At 50.6% G+C, this 17,040-nt stretch overlaps 8 protein-coding genes across 8 annotated transcripts; 4 read left to right on the top strand and 4 right to left on the bottom strand.

Moving 5' to 3' along the window:
• Window positions 1-1,558: 1,558 nt before the first annotated feature.
• On the bottom strand, window positions 1,559-3,828 carry hexA (putative Woronin body protein HexA; the record flags this gene model as incomplete). Its single annotated transcript, XM_058518460.1, has 4 exons — window positions 1,559-1,945; window positions 2,005-2,557; window positions 2,845-3,228; window positions 3,767-3,828. The coding sequence occupies 4 exons, from the start codon at window positions 3,826-3,828 to the stop codon at window positions 1,559-1,561; spliced, it is 1,386 nt and encodes a 461-aa protein (XP_058369248.1).
• Window positions 3,829-3,918: 90 nt separating this feature from the next.
• Window positions 3,919-4,179, top strand: N7446_009714 (uncharacterized protein; the record flags this gene model as incomplete). Its single annotated transcript, XM_058518459.1, has 1 exon — window positions 3,919-4,179. One exon carries the CDS (start codon window positions 3,919-3,921, stop codon window positions 4,177-4,179), a length of 261 nt encoding a protein of 86 aa, XP_058369247.1.
• A 1,103-nt stretch (window positions 4,180-5,282) lies between these two features.
• On the bottom strand, window positions 5,283-7,491 carry N7446_009713 (uncharacterized protein; the record flags this gene model as incomplete). The annotated part of the gene is made up of 4 exons (XM_058518458.1): window positions 5,283-5,986; window positions 6,041-6,294; window positions 6,350-6,730; window positions 6,917-7,491. 4 exons carry the CDS (start codon window positions 7,489-7,491, stop codon window positions 5,283-5,285), a joined length of 1,914 nt encoding a protein of 637 aa, XP_058369246.1.
• A 1,494-nt stretch (window positions 7,492-8,985) lies between these two features.
• On the top strand, window positions 8,986-9,939 carry N7446_009712 (uncharacterized protein; the record flags this gene model as incomplete). Its single annotated transcript, XM_058518457.1, has 2 exons — window positions 8,986-9,248; window positions 9,407-9,939. The coding sequence occupies exons 1-2, from the start codon at window positions 9,236-9,238 to the stop codon at window positions 9,937-9,939; spliced, it is 546 nt and encodes a 181-aa protein (XP_058369245.1). The 5' UTR covers window positions 8,986-9,235.
• Window positions 9,940-10,004: 65 nt separating this feature from the next.
• On the top strand, window positions 10,005-11,031 carry N7446_009711 (uncharacterized protein; the record flags this gene model as incomplete). The annotated part of the gene is made up of 2 exons (XM_058518456.1): window positions 10,005-10,059; window positions 10,111-11,031. The coding sequence occupies 2 exons, from the start codon at window positions 10,005-10,007 to the stop codon at window positions 11,007-11,009; spliced, it is 954 nt and encodes a 317-aa protein (XP_058369244.1). The 3' UTR covers window positions 11,010-11,031.
• Window positions 11,032-12,059: 1,028 nt separating this feature from the next.
• Window positions 12,060-12,872, top strand: N7446_009710 (MARVEL domain-containing protein; the record flags this gene model as incomplete). The annotated part of the gene is made up of 1 exon (XM_058518455.1): window positions 12,060-12,872. One exon carries the CDS (start codon window positions 12,060-12,062, stop codon window positions 12,870-12,872), a length of 813 nt encoding a protein of 270 aa, XP_058369243.1.
• Window positions 12,873-13,579: 707 nt separating this feature from the next.
• Window positions 13,580-14,919, bottom strand: N7446_009709 (uncharacterized protein; the record flags this gene model as incomplete). Its single annotated transcript, XM_058518454.1, is given in 4 exon segments — window positions 13,580-13,905; window positions 13,923-14,484; window positions 14,544-14,752; window positions 14,811-14,919. 4 exon segments carry the CDS (start codon window positions 14,917-14,919, stop codon window positions 13,580-13,582), a joined length of 1,206 nt encoding a protein of 401 aa, XP_058369242.1.
• A 1,454-nt stretch (window positions 14,920-16,373) lies between these two features.
• Window positions 16,374-16,989, bottom strand: N7446_009708 (MFS general substrate transporter; the record flags this gene model as incomplete). The annotated part of the gene is made up of 2 exons (XM_058518453.1): window positions 16,374-16,703; window positions 16,756-16,989. 2 exons carry the CDS (start codon window positions 16,987-16,989, stop codon window positions 16,374-16,376), a joined length of 564 nt encoding a protein of 187 aa, XP_058369241.1.
• Window positions 16,990-17,040: the final 51 nt, after the last annotated feature.

The following is a 17,040-nucleotide window of genomic DNA, read 5'->3' as shown; positions in this document are numbered from 1 at the left end:
AACTGAAACTTGTCAACCTGGCCCTGGGCTCCAGGGCTGCCAGGGTGTATCCTGTTGCCACTTGTTTAATGTTGACACCTCGTGATCTAGGACAAATTTGATGGAGCCTCATCTTAACCACGGTACCCTGAAACGCTAAGATCTATATATCTCAGAACTGACCGTGGTATCATTATTTCCTTGTTCAAATTTTGAAGTGGAAGTTCAGGGATCATGGGCTAATTATGTCGCAGTGGAGACTACATCTGAACAATTTGGCTGGGCAAGTATCTTTGTGGTTATAGAACAGAGGGTAAACTTAAGCAATACCGCTCTAGCACATCTAATCGAAAGTAGAGGCTACTGAATAGAGAGCAGGATGCATACACCGCCCTAACTATATGCCAAGGTTATCCATGAACATATGCTTAGTCTGTTGTAGGTTATTTAAACTATTCTGTCCCTTATTGCTGCCAATGAATGGTATTTAGTGTGTCATATCTCATATTTTGACCACTTTGATAGCTGGAGGATAGTTTAAGGTAGATACAGCAGCAATACACAAGAACGAGACGTAAGTAGATGATGTTGGAGCGTGGAGAGATTCACTTTTGTGGATATATATCACCCGAACGTAGGGACAATATATAGCGAACCAAATGTCCAAGTGATATAAATGCACAATATATAAATCAACAGCTGTAGAAGAACAGTCTGATTATACTCTAGGTGAGTAGACCAAGTGCTACGTTTGGCCATGGAGTTAGGATAGACGTCATTAGCACAAGGGTCCTCCATCCTTACCACGAGCCAGTAAAACAGACCAGGCAATTAAGCCATGAGTTCTAAGATAGCCTACAGTAAAATAATAGGAACCGAATACTGAATACTGTATTGAGAAACACGTAAAACCCACGAAACAACAAACCGTATCAGCACAGAAAGGTCTAGAATTGTCGTAATGAATCTTATGAATTATTACAAACAGGGATATGCTGCAAGGTTTAAGGCGCAAAATGTATATATGCATGCAGGCCTAGGGTTGGGTCGATGGAGTTGGTATTGTATGTGAATTGCAAGTCGACGGAGCTCAAAGGTAGTGTGAAAACGCGACTTTGGGAATTGTAGCTGTCTTTCATAAACCGTGAAGTCAATTGCATTGTTTTATTACTTAGAAATAGTGTGTACAAGCACAGTACTGTCATTGGCATCTCAGTGAAACAAATACGCAAGATCAGGAGAAAAAAGTGTTGGATCACATGCCGCCTAGCACATGCAGAAATATATTTCGGCCCAACTTTAGCTTCATTGCCGACCCAAAACAGCAAAAATAAACAAAATACACTAGTGAAAAGGACAGAGTGGCAAGATAGACACAGAGTACTGCATGCATTTTGAACTAGATACAAGGGAATGGCAGTCTATCCCAAGAGTACAGAGGAACCGATTCACATCTTCACCAGCACACAAAAAGGGATTGCATACATCATTGACATTGGAAGGCATCGTCATACAAAGGAAATTAAATCACACAACTTAAGAAATAAGACACTATTCATCATAATCCACAAGGGAAAATTTACAGGCGGGAGCCGTGGATGACCTTGTAGTCAACGACAAGCTCACGGCCACCGTCGTTGATGACGAGGGCGCGGACGGAGCCACGGCCATCAGCGAAGGCATCGCTGATACGCTTGAAGAGGCTGCCCTGGGTGATGACATCGAGACCCTGCTTAACATCACCGGACTCGGTCATGGCAACGAGGCGGTTGTCATCACGGAGGTCCAAGATTCGGTAGGTCTTGAAGACAGGGCCGAGCATGGTCTGAACAACCACGGAGGGAGAGGGGTTGGCGACGAAGCTGGACTCCTCCTGCAACTTGCGGGTGAAGAGGTCGACACCGAGGTAACGGTGCTGGCCGGTCTGGGGGGAGACCGAGATACGGATGACCTGGCAGGGGCGACCCTGAAGGATCAGGATGTCGCCAATGCGGATGAAGTGGCAAGGGATGGGGACGGTCTCGCCAACGGTGCCGCGGTTGCGGGGCTCGACAATACGGACAGCTGCTTGGGGGCAGGTTCTTCGCCAGCGTAAGTTTCCTCGCGCTCATGGTGGTGGTGGTGGTGGGGGTGCAGGATGTGGTCGGCAGCGCGCTGAACGCCGCGACGGAAGGAGTGGTACTGACCCTCGTCGTCGTAGTAACCCATCTTGCGAGTTGGGGTGGTTTCACGAACGGTAGATTGAGAGACCTTGACTTCGGTGGGAGCCGAAGACTGAGAGTAACGGGATCGGGAGGGCTGGGCCTCACGAGTGTAGTAGTCGTTGGATTGGTAGTCCTGGGACTGGTACTCTTCTATCTGGGACTGGCGGGGCCGGTCGTAGACAGCAGTGGGCAAACCGTAGGCGGAGCCTTCACGTTGAGAATAGGAACCGACGGGGAGGGACTCGTACACAGGGGCACGATCAGCAGCGAAGCTTCGACGAATGTCACGCTCGGTGAGGTCGAGTTGGTTCTCCTTGACCTGGTCGTAGACTTGGGTACGGTCCTGGTAATAGGACTGTTGATAGTTGGGGTAGCTGTAAGAAGGGAAGATGTCAGCCCATGCTCCACGGGTACCAGAAACATAATAAACAAAACAGCCAGTCACCGCTAATTGAAGTGGATCCGGGTTTTTTTGACACGTAATTTTAGTCTGGGACTAGATGCGTATTGCCTCTAAACCCGAAAAGGAGATCTCACAACAAATAGTGACTCCACTAGCTGAGCTGTGGAGCTGTGGCGCTCTCCAGCCCAACCAAAACAGGCCGAAACCAGGTAAAACAACAAAACAGTAAAACAGTAAATTCGTAAACAAAACACGTACCTTGTGCGAGAGATCTCAAGCGGGGCTTGGAACTCTTCCGTTCGCTGGTAATAGTCCTGGCGAGGGCCTTCTTGGTACTGAGGACGCTCCTGGTATTGAGGACGCTCTTGGAACGGAGGGTGCTCTTCGTGGAAATGAGGACGCTCTTCCTTGATCACGAACTCTTCCTTTCCTTGAACACGAGGGCCGGGAAGGGGAGCAGAACCCTTAGTATCTTCCCGTTCGACGCGCGAAGGACGATCGAAATTGACTTCTCCCTCTACTCTCGTCTGAGTAGTTTCAGAGACAGCGTCACTCCGGTACGACGACGGGAAGACACTGAAGGGGATGGGAACGCGGGCGTCAAAGTCCAGATTGCCGGACTTGAGGTCTTTTCTCGAATGCCTTTCGAACTGTCGTGAAACAACTCGAAAGACTAGACAAGAAAAGACTTAGAGGGGAAGTCTTTCTCGAGGGGGAGAAGTAAGAAGAAAGGATCTTCTTTGATAAGATGGATGGAATGGAGGGGGATAAGCTTAAGATTGGAATGTAAGAATGGAAAGAGAAGAAGGAAAGGAAAGGCGCAGCTGGCGAGTGCAACGATTATTTATGCCTGGGGATTGTTTACGCCGCCTTGCCGGTTTAGGGTTCTGCTGATCACCGAGGTTCACTTTCTCTCCTTGTTATAATTTCATTTGAATGGTCTTTCTACACTATACGCAGTCGTCTTCAATTGGCATTCCAATCGTTTTGAATCACTTTCCTGATCGTTCTTAGTACACTCTCCATGCAATACGGAGCTCAATACACACCGTCAGACCCCGTTCACATGGGGGGGCTGGCCAGCGCGTATCGTCACCCATCGCCATAGCAACCTCCGGGACGAATCGGACACTGGGTCTCCCCGTGGCGCCGATCGTGTTTGGCTCCATCACATCGGTACAATGGGACACGGGGTTCTGGTTCTTGTGGTGCGGAGATAGTGTGTCCCTCGGCCTGGGGCATTGTGTTTATTATGCGGTTACCGGTTTCCTGTGCCTGCTCTGAAAATTGCGATCGACTCGTCTGGTTGCCATTGGCCCCATACCCGAAACAATGGGCAACAGAATTGCCAGCATGCAATACACTGTCGATACATGCACTTTGCTCCACCGGAAAGTGATTCATCGAGATCCTCCCCCCGAGACCTGGGACCCTCTTTTGGGTCCCCAGCCACTTGTCTCCAGCCCAACCACCTCGTGGACTCAGCGCCAGCGCATGCAGTCCGTGTCTAGACCCTCTTATCACAACGAGGCTGGGAGCTGCGATGGCGTGGTATTGGTCATGGGAGTGTATTATTCGTACTTTGCGATATGAGAGGCTGGACCTCTGGGATCGCTGTGATAGAGAGCTGTTTACGGCGATCCCGAGTCTCTAGCCTAAACGGTATCTCAATATCGCCGTTTGATTCAATGCACTCCAGTGACTCTATTCACACGGCAAGCCTGGTCAATTGATGTGCCCAATGTGGGCCCCTGGTCATGCTAATGCATTGCTTCCATTGCTGACGCACTATGCATAATTCGACTTGGAGCTCACTTCGACAGTCTCGGGATTTGACACGCTAACTTATCAGCGACTAAATAAAGCCGGTGAAGTGTCAATGCCTTATACCGAGACTGAGAAGGATTTCCCCTGCTAGACTCTGATGAATGACCATCACGCACCCCGGTCGCGTGCAGATGAATGGGAGAAGAGGTGAAGAGTTTCTTGGCAGAGTGATAATTCCAATGCTAACCCCGAGTCTTCCAGGGAGCGTGGGCCAGTTTCAGACTTGCACGAATTATTGGATCAGCTATCCAGTAAGAATCAGCTTCCACATATAACGTACAATACTAGGCATCGACTTTCTATAATGAACAAAAGAGCAGTGATATTTTTCCCACTATAAAAAAGAAAGAATTTCTTACACAAAGGACAAATTGCCGTATATAGGCCCTGACTTTTCCAAAACACCAGAGACCAGCGCCCCGAACACTCAAAAAGCAAACAAAAGCGAGAAGTCTTGAGAAGAATGACTATACCGAACAGCGTGTCATACCAATGCATGGAAATTGGAAACCCAGATACACCCAATAGAGTAGAACAAATATAATGACCGAGTCACCAAGCAAGAAAGCAAGATGATCCAGTCTATCTCGATATCCAATGTGAAGATGACGCCGGACCGGTATGGAATAATATGATATGAGGCGAGATATTCGCACAATCTCCTAACGAAAGAGAGCAGAGAAGAAAAACGAACAACTGAAAGCGAGTTCTATTGTACATCAGTGGCCTTTGAGGAGAAAAACAGACAAATCGAGTCGGATCGAGAGAGGGGTATCGTGATGCGACGCAGGGTAGCGGGACAAGCTCAATGACAGAGTGGGACGAGGGAAACCACATGCGGTATGAGGGCAGGCGGCACAGCAGGAACGCTACCGTTCCCCGAACTTGCCGTACTCCTGCTGCCACTTAAGCAGATGTCGCGTGAGAACGTCCATCATCTCGACGCTGCTGAGTTCCTTGAAGTCTTTGTCGTGCGTCGACGTATCGCCGTAACCGCCGTCAGTCGTTGCAGGCGCGGACTCGCCGCCATCGCTGCGGGACGAGGGCATCGCACTGTCGATTTGGTCGACCATGCTCTTTAGGAGGAGGCCTTGAGCGCGGTCGCCGTTGCTGGTCGGCGTGGAGTTCTCGCCGGCGACGGCCATTTCAACTTGCATGCGCGAGATGAACTCGAGGATGGCAGCTACGCGGCGCTTCATCTCGTTCATTGTTGTTCGCTGCGGGTGCATGTGCCGTGGCTTGCTTGGTCGTCCAGACTCCCCACCATTGAGAAGTGTGCCATTCACCCCGGCGTATCCAACTCGCGGGGAGTCGCCGCCGATTTCATGTGACTGACCGCGGCGGGGCGAGTTGGCCATATATCCCTGATCCACTCCATTCCCATTTGTGTCTCGATCCTTGGTATATTGGTTTCGTCCGACACGGCCGCGGCGCGCCGGGGGACGACCGGATTTGCGGGTCGACGGGCGAGCAGGTGTGGGCTCTTGAGGAGTTGGGGTATTAGGACTTGCTTGGGTCGGTTCGGGTTCAATTGGCACAGTCTTGGTAGGAGATCCCGGTTCATGTTCGGATTCTGTGGTAGTTGTGAGCAAGGAATCAATTGCGAACCTGAAACTGTGTGACTGACCTTCTCCTTTGCGCCGGTTCGACCTTTCCTTCCGACGATTCGCTGCCTCCGGAGCTTCTGCTTCGCCCTCGTCGGTGTCTTTGGCGGGCTCCTTATCGAGCTGGCCTCGAGAGGTGGCCCTCTGCCTTCGAGTACCGTTGACTGCAGACTTCTGCTTCTGCTCATCATCGGACGGCGGGTGAGAGGCAGTATGCTTGGATACAGCTGTCGGTGATGGAGAGGCAGTTCGTGGACGCTTTGATCCTTCTCTGTTCCTGGGTACCCGTCAGTCATGAACTGGTGAATGTCATTGAGCCTGGGGATACGTACGTCACACTGTCACTCCGACTTCGTTTGGTCCGACGCATGATTGCCTCATCTGGATTACTCTTGGAATCTTCCTTGCTTTCCTCAATTGCGCGTCGAATCAGCTCTTCTTCGTCGTATGCAGCATCCCGACTATTCATCGTTGACCGCCGCTTGGGGTTGGAGGCGCCTTCACTGTTCCGCGACTTTGGGTCTTTAGAGCGCCGAGATGTCTCTCTAGAGGATGCTCGGGAGGATGGGGCGGGAGAGGGCGCCTGCACTGGGGCTGGTGGTGTTGGTGCTTGTACTGGTGCTGGTGCTGGCGGTGCTGGGGGTGGTGGCGGCGGCGGCGGCGGCGTTGGCGAAGACGCCGGAGCGACTGGTAGGTAGGTAGAGGATCGTGATCTGGGAAGACATTAGCATGATACTCGGTAAGGTAGAGTATATAGAATGGAAGCGCGGTCCTGCCCGTGGCTGCCACTGAGAGGCACCCACTCCAAGCAGCGAGGTCAACCATGGCAGGGAGACAGATAGAAAATAAGACAGGAAATTGATGGCAGGAAGTCAGAGAAACAGAGTTTGTCCACTCACCCATTAGCTTCGCCTTGGATCTTGTGTAAATCCTTTCGGCACTCCTCGCAGAAATATTCGTCAGGACTCGTTGCCTCGTCCATGATTCCCACACAACCACCATGCTGCCACACTTTGCACAAATCGCACTGGATGAACATGCTCCCAATCTCGTCTGCCATGGTATCAGAGGGATCAGAGGGTATTGGGACCGACTCCAGTTTGATGGTGCCGCGACCGAGGGCCTCGCGACGAGAAGGAGGCAAGCCTGGGTAGTCTTGCTGACCACAGAGACACCGAGTAACCTCTTCCTCCTCATCTTCTAGGTCATCATCGTCTTCTTCGCCAGGTGCCTCGTCTTCATCGTCGTGGGCGCGCTGGCGCTGCCGCGTGTGCGGGAGGTCCTTTGAGCCGCTTTCAGCGTCATCGATGGACTGAGACCGGTGGCCGGAGGATTCGTGGGGGGAGACATTTTTGTGGTTCGATCGGGTGCTCCTCTCTCGGGTAGAACTTGAGGAGCTGGAGGAGTTGGTCTGTTGGATGAGGGCAGGAGAGGGTTGGGAGGTGCGAGCCCGAGAAGAGCGTCGAGGAGTCATGGCGGAGAGAAGGGCTTTTCTGAATGAATTAGAGTAGAGGAGAGCTCAAGGAGCCAAATGAGAGGAATTCAGTGAGGTATGGAAACGATGGTTGGCGTGGTTTCTGCACAAACTCGAGCGAGGCCGTTTGCGAGGGAGCTCTTCGCGCGCGATTGAGAGCTCCTGGGGAGAGTCAAAACGAGCAGGACAATTGGGGAATCGCAGTAAGATCTGAGTCAAGTCACAAGGCTCGATGAAGAGCCCGAAGACTACATAGTCCGAGAAGTGCGTGTGTTGGCGGGGAGGAAGAAGAGAAGGAGAAAAGCGCCGGAACGGGACTCCAAAAGATCCCATCGCCGCTTCCCCGCTCTCGACGCCTTTCGACGCGCGAGTCTTTCACCACGCATTCTGTTCGTGTTTCTAATCTCCTCTTCCCAATGCCTCTCAGAGACTTTTTATTTGGGTCTATTCATTGTTTTTGCCGTTCTTTTGACTCCAGATTTGTTGTGTACAAGGCCTTGGTCCCCACTTGGGTCTGTTCCTGAATTTTGCACAGCCGGACAACAGTGAGATCTGGCTAAGCTCACAAGCCAGCAGTCGACAAAAGGCATACTATCCTACATAGTCTTGCGAATGCTTTGGGGACGCGGCGTGAGAGATTTGAAAAGGGCGCAAGAAGCAGAAATCCCAAGGCAAAACCGGGAAGGCTTAAGCCGTGTTATCCGATTCTGCAGTCATTCGTCTGAAACAGACCTACAGACCTACTATCAGCTAACCTGCAGGGCTGCAACCTCCTGTATACTGCTCTGCTTACTCTACTACAGTCCACATTCGCCCTTCCCATCTTGCTTGACAGTCACAGACACCCTCCCTGAATCCCACCGTCAAAGCCGGCAAGGCCGGCTCGCCTGATATATCACTCGGAATCTATCGCACCGTTTCCTCCAATCCTTTCTATCATATACCTGTTCCTCCGAAATGATCACAGAGAGTGGATGAGTCGCAAGAGGTATGAGGTGACCCCTCCAACAGACAAGGGCTCAACAGATTCGATCGCAATCGATTACGGGCTGCATAATTGCGAACTGCATTGGTATTCGCCCTCGGCGAACCCCCGATACCCAGAGGCTGCCTCACGCAAGGCGTCGGGAGCCTGATGTTGGCGAATGCAGGTACGGATGGAAGGGCGATCGGAGGGGATTCTCCGTAGAGGGCAGTCAGCGCAACTTGACAAAAGTATAGAACCTAATATATACCAATATCAAAGAAATAAGGAAAATATACCCCGTACAGTAGCTGAAGATGAGTGGGAGGTCATTGGGTCGAGAGGGTTTCCTAAAAGAGATTAGCGTATCGTGTTCCGAACTCCCGTGACTCGTCTCTTTCTCTTCACTTCCCTCAACCCCTCTTATACCGTTATACGTGATGATATTTGGCCTCTTTGGTTTTTAAGCCGACATTTTTCTTCTTCCCTCTATTCTCCTTTTTTGGGTGAGTAATACCTTTTTGTGGGCAGGTCGATGTTCGGGATTGTGGACAACGCGGGGGCCCTATATCTCTTCAAAACTTACCTGATCCTCTCCGGCTTTGCGACTTGGAAGCTCATAGCCTACAGTGTACCTCCAATTCGTCCCTCTGATATCACGCCAATTTTGGAATTATTGGTCCTCTCAAGACAGACACGGTGGAGGGGGATAAAAGGAACGAGCTAGTATATCGTCTCATATGCTAGCATCGTCGGTGGAGGGAGAGGACAATTTGCATAATGACTACCTTGAGTATGTCAAGTCCGGACTATCGGCCAGGTAGCCTAGAAACCTCCTCGGGACAACAGCCTCAGTTACTGACATGGGAATGAGTAGACGGGGCGTTCAACTCGGCCCCTGACACACCTTCTACCATCTATCCCGATCGTTTGATCCGTCCCCTCCCTAAGCGGACGCTGCGTTCTCGTCTCTCTTCCGATGCCGCCGACACAATATTCTACCCCCCACACCACCGGCCTCTCAGATATTCTATGGTGTTTCGGGGGAGGAAGAGGCAGTGAATGAGTCTAAAGTGTATGTGCAGCAGACCGTGGAAAGCCATGAGCTGTCTCCGGAGGTCGATCATACGTTTGAGACATCAGTAGAGCTGGAGAGCGGTGATGAAGATGGTCCGGTAGTCGTTCGCCGCAGTGCCGGTTTTCGTTCGTCCTCACCTTCCTCTTCACACCTCGAGGGCCCTCCCAAATCTTCAGGCCCCGACGGTTATGACGCGTTTGAAAACACAAATAACAAAAAGAAACGGAAAATCCCCACGCCGGGGAATCTGGGACACTCTGCTTTGTCTCCAGAATTTGCCAACATGGGGCTGACGAGCTCAACCCCCGCACCACCTCCCCCGAAGGTCCTACCGGTACATATTATGGCAGTGGAAATCCTGCATCCCCGCTGGCAGGGATATCTGGTTCAGGAAGAGGTCGGTTAAGTCGGAGCACTGTTCGCACTAGCAACAGTAGGGGCCCGTTGTCGGCTAATGCTCAGAATGGTTGGATGACAGCTCGAACTCCTCGACGCGATGGCTTGATGTCGTCCCCTGGCCCAACTGGTGCGTTTCAGAGTCCTCTTGTTAATTTGGGTTTGTACTAATGTTTTCTAGGGGAATCACCCTCAGACCAGGGAATAATCTCTACCGCCATTGCTAATGCAGCGACGCTACCATCCCCGCCCCGAGGTCCAAGCAATGTCAGCTTGCTGGACCAGGAAAACACCACTCCCACCAAGACACAATTCACGTTCACCTGCGAGTCCGACTCTTCGAAGGGCATGGCCATGCAGCGGAACTACTCAATCCCCCATCGATCCCCGACCTCACCTCTTGGCCCCGTGAGTCACAATGCCCGGGGTTTCTCCACACAAGGGACGCAGACTAGTCCGAGTATGGCTGCATCGGTAAACCACGGTCCATCCGGTACGCAACCACCCGCACAAGGTGCAGAACAACACCCTGCAGGCCCGAAGAAGAAGCGCTCTCCAGGTAGCATATATGCATTATCTGCTCGTCAGCGCAAGATCCAGCAACAGTACACGAATCTGCACCATCCCCCGAGTCTGGAGGACATCTGGATCTGTGAATTTTGTGAATATGAGAGCATTTTCGGCCGGCCACCCGAGGCTCTGATCCGACAATATGAGATGAAGGACCGCAAAGAGCGAAAGCGGCTGGCGGAGAAGAAGCGACTCTTGGAAAAGGCCAAGATGAAGGGCCGCAAGACAAAGAAGGCGACCAAGAACGCCTCCAAGAACTCTTCTCACTCCTACCAGCAAGGATATGACCGCGCTTCGGTGGACCACTCTTCAGCTACGGGCTCGGGTCTTCACGATGATGAATATTTAGGACATGAGTACGACGACGAACATTCTCCAATCCCGGCTTCTGCCCCCGCATCTCCCACCGACCTCAAACCCCCATTGCCGCCAGGGAATGATCCAAAGATAGCTGCAACGGCCCCGGGCATCAAAGGTCCTGCTAATTCAGGAGCTAGTCGGCCGGCATGACAGGTCTCGCTCTGCGGCCTTTCCCTGGGGCCTATTGCATTCTGATTTTTGCGTTTGATGTGGGCGTCTGGGTATTTTCGGTGTATGGGGGGAGTTTTTTTTTTTTTTTTTTTGCATGACATTCCACTCTCAAGCATACTGGACCGGCGAGCAAATCATTGGAGAGAGTTTATGATGGTATCCTGTGTAATTGTAATGTCCGCATAAGAGATGTGCATATTTCCAATGAGATCTGAGATGATTCAATGTTTACCCTCTATTGTAGGGTTCCGTTATACTTTCCATCTTTAAAATAGCACAAAACAACTGATTGGATCTGGAGCTTCGCTGAACCGCCACACTGAAACGAGGTCCAACACAAGTTCGCGCGCGCCAACTGAAGCTGCCCCACCACATCTGCAGCCCTGCAGGAACCAATTTCGACCAGGGATTCTCGGCAAGCTATTTTGATCCCGTGAATGTTTCATCTCCTCGCGTTGAGATGATTGTCTTTGGATGAAAGTTGCAGATGCATAACCGATGCAGTGAAGATCCCCTGACGCGCGCTCCAAGAAGCAGCGTTTCATCTCATCTAGGGCTGCAGATACAGTTTCTGGAAATAGCATTGAGCTTTGTGTACTGCGAGTCCTGACGAGTTCTGCCAAGCGGAAGTACCATGGCTGTCTATAAAGAAGACTGGTTTGGACGACAATGGCATGAAACCAGACTTGTCTTTCTTTCTATTCCCATCCTATTCTTTCATTGTTTCTTTTCTTTTGTTGTTCGCCTGATTCTATTGATATATTCATTCGATACGTTGGACTTGCTCTTTGTCCTTGCTATTCGTTCTTACAATAGCTCCTTCTTCCTCTTATTTGGCATCTGGCCTGCCGAATCTACATCTTTCACTTTCTCTTCACGACACACATTCTTCGACATAATACCTGCGCTGTGCGCCATATCAACTTCATCATACCATCCATCTTCCACCTTGCATCCATACATTTACATTCACATCCTCCAAACCGTTGATCGGTCCCACAAAACAACAACGACCACCACCACAATCCAATGTCGTTCATCCTAGTTAAGCTCCTCAAAATAGGGGTCAACGAAGCCAAAAAGCGCCACAAAACCAAGAAAGAAGAACAAAAATTCCAAGCTGCTGCCGCAGCTGGCTTCTCTCAAAACAACAACAACAACAACAACAACGACCAATACCCAATGAGCGCGTACCCAACCGGCGCCGTTCCAGGAACAACAATGCAGTTCGAAAGCGCCCCCGAACCAATGAGCAAACGCGCAAAGCTAAGCTTCATGTTCATCTCGGCGCTCCGCTTCCTCCAATTTGTCTTTGGCCTCACCGTCATCGGCCTCTACGGCAAAGACGTGCACCACGACCACTCGGAGAAACATATCTGGCGCTCGCAGTGGGTTTACGCGCTCGTCACGGGGTTCCTGGCAACAGCTACTGCGGGTGTGCACCTTGTCATGCCGTTCCTGATGCGTCGTGTGAAGAATGCCTCTGGGCCTAATGTTGCGTTGCTGTTGCCGCAGTTTGGTTGGGAGTTTGTTGTTACTGTGCTTTGGTTGGCGCTTTTTGGTGTTTTCGGGAAGATGTATATTGGCGTTTATGCTGTTGAGAGTTCCGGTTCTGGATCCGGCTCTGGGAAGAGGGATGAGGCTGTTACTTCGACTGCTCCTTCTAGTCTTGGTGATGCGTCGAAGATTACCCGTATGCGCCATGCTGTCTGGATTGATGTTATTAACCTTGCTTTCTGGGTCATTACTTCTTCTTGGGTTTTGATGCGCTGGTTGAAGAGTCGGCGGGCTGCTGCCACTGAGGATGCTGTTGATGATGCTGAGAAGGGGAATAAGTTTTAGGGCTTGACTCGCGGATCTAGATCTGGGGAATGTGGGGACTCGCTTTGATAGTGGGTTTGTTTCGCATCCGGGTTTGGAAGACATGTTTTAATGGCGTTCAGGAGCCATGGATCTCGCATTTGCATATTTGTTGCTTTCGTGTCTGACACTTTTGGCTCGGGAGTCATGGTGTTTGGTGCTTTTTGAGAAATTCCATGGCGACGTTCATTTTATCCAGTGCATAAACACTATTTTATCAGTTTCATTTTCCCGTCTCTGGACTTTTGTAACTGTAGCTCTACGAGACAAGACCGGTCCCTTCTTTGATTGCCCGGCTGTTAAGCTGGAGTTCCTTCAAGGAAAGTGATATGATGGATGAGCTCAAACGAGCAATCAAATTATCTTAATGGGCGTCAAACTACCAGTGGCACATTTGATCCTCTGATTCCATCATGTTGCCAGTTCCAGTGCAAATAGTACGACATATTCCCCTGTTGGCATTGACATGCTTCAGCTTAAAAGCTCTCAATTAGAAGCAGCGATACAAATATTCTCGGTTTCAGCGAAATGCACTCGTTACGAACCACCAGCGTGCGAGCCACAATTCCTCATCAGCGCAAGGCGCGGTATTGTCATAAAAGAAGTGGTTAAGCAAGCCCTAAGACATGGAGATGTACAACGATTGAGAGTAATGGCAAACGTCATAGGTCGGGGCAAAAGGGATCGAATCACAGTCTGATTCTCTCAAGGCCGTGAGTCAACAGGGGATCATCTTTGCCAACAGACACAGTGACAATAGGAGATGCAATATCCGAATGACCCTTCTGGCGCTCCTCGATAGCAGGTTCCTCAGGCGAAACAGCCTTCTTGAAGGGTTGCAGGACAGGTAGAGTCGATTCGATGGCATCAACATCAGTCCATTCGGCATCAGTCTCACCAGTGGGGACGGCCAGGTCTGGGCCTCCGGGCGACTGGAACGAGTTGAGGTTGAACAACGGGTTCAGGACCTGGGAGTAGCTCTCCGGGGCAAGCATCGGGTGACGGAGAGATGAAGCTCGGGGAAGGGAATACCCTGGTCGACGCAGCCGGGCTTCATAGCCTGCAGCAGGGCGGGATCTCCCTCGACGAACTCGTCGTCGAACTGGGGAGTGGCTGGCTTAGCGGGCTTTGGCTTGGGGGCGATCTCGCGGGCGATGTCGCGCACGATTTGATCTTCCTCGTCCTCGTCACGGAAGCTCATGTGCTGTAGCTGGCCGAGCTCCACGTAGGAGTCGGGCGTGGCATCAGTGGTTGCCGCAGGCTCCGAGCGACGACGCAGAGGAGCAGTTGTCTTGGTAATGCTGGTCTGCGAAGACTTGCGGCGGTTGAAGACGGGACGGCGGCGCGGGCCGCGGCCGTTGCGGGTTGCGGCGAGGTAGGTCTTCTTCGCACCCTGGCGGGTTGAACCTTCCGGAGTTGGTTCAGTCATGATGGGGGTTGGCGGATTGGAGGGGTTTCGTGTGATCTGTTCGCCGGATGGTGTGAAAATTGCCAGACGGGGTTTCTTTTGTATTTCACCTTGTGTAGGCTGCGGCTTCTTTAGTATGGAGTGAAATGAGCACGCTCCGCTGTCGCAGACACCCTGCTTCACGGGCTGACACGATTGGTCAATATTGAACTGAACGCGCCAAATTGGGACGAAAGACGTCGTACCTTCTCTTTGTTTACTGCAGGCTCCATTTGCTTTTCTTCTACCTTATGTCCCAGCAGCACCGGCGTCTTCTTGATACGTAGGATGAGGCGGTTTAAAGTGTAGAGACTTAAGTTGCCTGATAGCTGCTTGGTACCCCAGATTCTCCAGAAGAGATGCTCGAGGCGAGACTCGGTCTGGCCTTTGCTGGCAAGATTGGATGTGCTATAGGCTATTGGTCACCGGGTGTCAGTCCATCAGTCTTCTAACGCCTTAATGGGAGATATCACCTTGCCAGAATTTCTTGTAAACAGCGCTATCCAATTTCTCCTGCTGCATGCTCTCGGTAGCAGGCATGACAGCCATAGTAACCAGACCTGGGGGGAGCTTTGGCTCCATGTTGTGTCGTTAAGCTTGACCTGTTGAACCTCGCCGTGAAGACAGAAAAGAAATTTGTCAACGGAAGATAGGAGTCAAGGAAGGTTAGGAGAAACGGTGTCGACAGTATCAACAAGCGCAGAGAGCTGCGTAGATGATCGTGGCGAGGCGACGTCGAGGTATGCAAAGATCTTTGTCCGCAACAAGGCCCGTTGAAAAACGAGTGCTCTATATGGGGCCTTAGGCTAGATATTATTCAACCACATCATCTCTAGGATATCGCCTGCCCTCCCAGGCCAGTGGGGAAGAGAAAAGTTCACTGAACTCCCAAGATGAGACTTCCAGCTTTGCAAGTATGTGTGTCAGCATTCGCTAAGAACACCACACCTCAACCACAAAAAGAAAAGACGGTAAGAAAGAGTGAGGACCGGAGACAAGGAATTCGGACCCTTGATCGGGTAGCGGTCAAGTGCGGAGCCCAAACCCCTTGGATCGATCTCTCCAGATCTGTAAGGCTTCAAATTCGCCTAAAATCGGGACGGGCCGGGATTGGGCGTTTATAGTCCAGAATATGTACGGAGTTCGTACTTTTAGAAAAATTAAACAAGAGCAAGAGTCCAGATAATGAAAGAGAACAATAGGAGGGGCATAAAAGAAAACGCCTCCGCATCATGGACCTTACATTCCGAATTGCGCGTCCCTTGCAAGCAGGGATAATCGCAGCCCTATACCAGATGTGAACCCCCAATTTCACTCGGAACAGATCCGTTTTATTCGAGAAGTTCTACCGAGGTGACATTCTCCTTGATTGCGGTACCCAATAAAGGCGCAGCATCATGAAATATGCGGAGAAAAGCTGGGGAGCTTATGATTGGGCTGGGGTTGAAGATCTTCCGGATTTTCCGCAAACAACTCCGAGATCGTCATAGAGCTACTGCTAAAACGTCGTTTGAAAACTCTTCAGCTCTCTTGATTCATGAATGGAAGGTATCGCGGATATGTTATATGGCTATAACCGGACTACCTTTTTTTGACATAGCCACGATGCCGCTAAAGCGGACATAGGTACATCACACGAAGCTTGGACTTGTTCGATTTCGGAGCCGCTTCTTCCAATTCGACCCTTCACATTTATTCTTCGCACTGGGTTGTAGCGATTTTCAGCGAGTAACTAGTAACAAAGGTCATAATGTATATACGGCGCCACTCATGAAGTATTGGACAGTCCCTACGTGAAAGCCTCGAGGCAAGTATACCGTTTCATACATTTCTTTTTCGACCTATTTTGTTTCCCTTTTTCCGTCATTTTTTTCTCCCATTTTCGAATGCCTCAGGTTATATGGACATGGCTCATGCCATAGGCAAATAGTCCACCGCAGATTCCTTGAACTCCATTCTAGACTATGTGTTAGAGGATTTACTTTGAAAACTTTGAAAAGAATTCATTTTAAGTATATACTGACCATTCCCTAAAGTCAAGTAAGTACGTAGATTATGGCCAGTGCTAGATAATTCAAAAACCAATACGTAACAATATACGCCTGCTCCTCGCGCTGGTACCACATCGAAGACGAAAGCAGGAATGTGTGTTTGGAAACAGCTTCAAAAATACCAAGCAATACTCGCAGCGCGGCCAAGGTTCTGAAATTGAATCCGAAGCAAATCATGGTCAAGGCCCAGCCCCACAGAAAGATGTTCGCCGCGAGGTACTTCTCAATAGGATCCCTTTGCGCAATGATATTGGTCGTGGTCGGATATTCTGCGAATAAGATACCGAAGTAGATAACCATGTGTAGCCGTGAGTACTAGAACTAGCAGCATAGATCTCGGCAATTGCAGAAAGACATCAATTCTCACATATTGTCCAACAAGGTGGGCATTTTCTCGGATTCCCATGATCGCTGCATAGCTAATGGCATTTTTATCAAGTGATTGAAGTAAATAAGTCCCAACCATGGCAATCAAGACTCGTTTGTTTATCGTATGTCTGAGACGTTTGCTGGTCACTTCATCCACTTGCACGCTGTCTGCGTAGGGTGGAAGCACGACTTGCAAGCTCCTGGGGAGCACACACACTGTCGCTTCCGTCATAATTTGAGTTCAGGAAGCCTTAGCTTAGTTCGTTGCCAATTTACGTCCCCT

Source organism: Penicillium canescens, assembly GCF_028828765.1.
Source record: "Penicillium canescens strain IBT 15451 chromosome Unknown utg000006l_segment0_segment0, whole genome shotgun sequence".
In the NCBI taxonomy this organism is placed as follows: Eukaryota; Fungi; Ascomycota; class Eurotiomycetes; order Eurotiales; family Aspergillaceae; genus Penicillium; species Penicillium canescens.
Note: the sequence above shows the minus strand (reverse complement) of the source record. Positions and strands in the feature narration are given on the sequence as shown.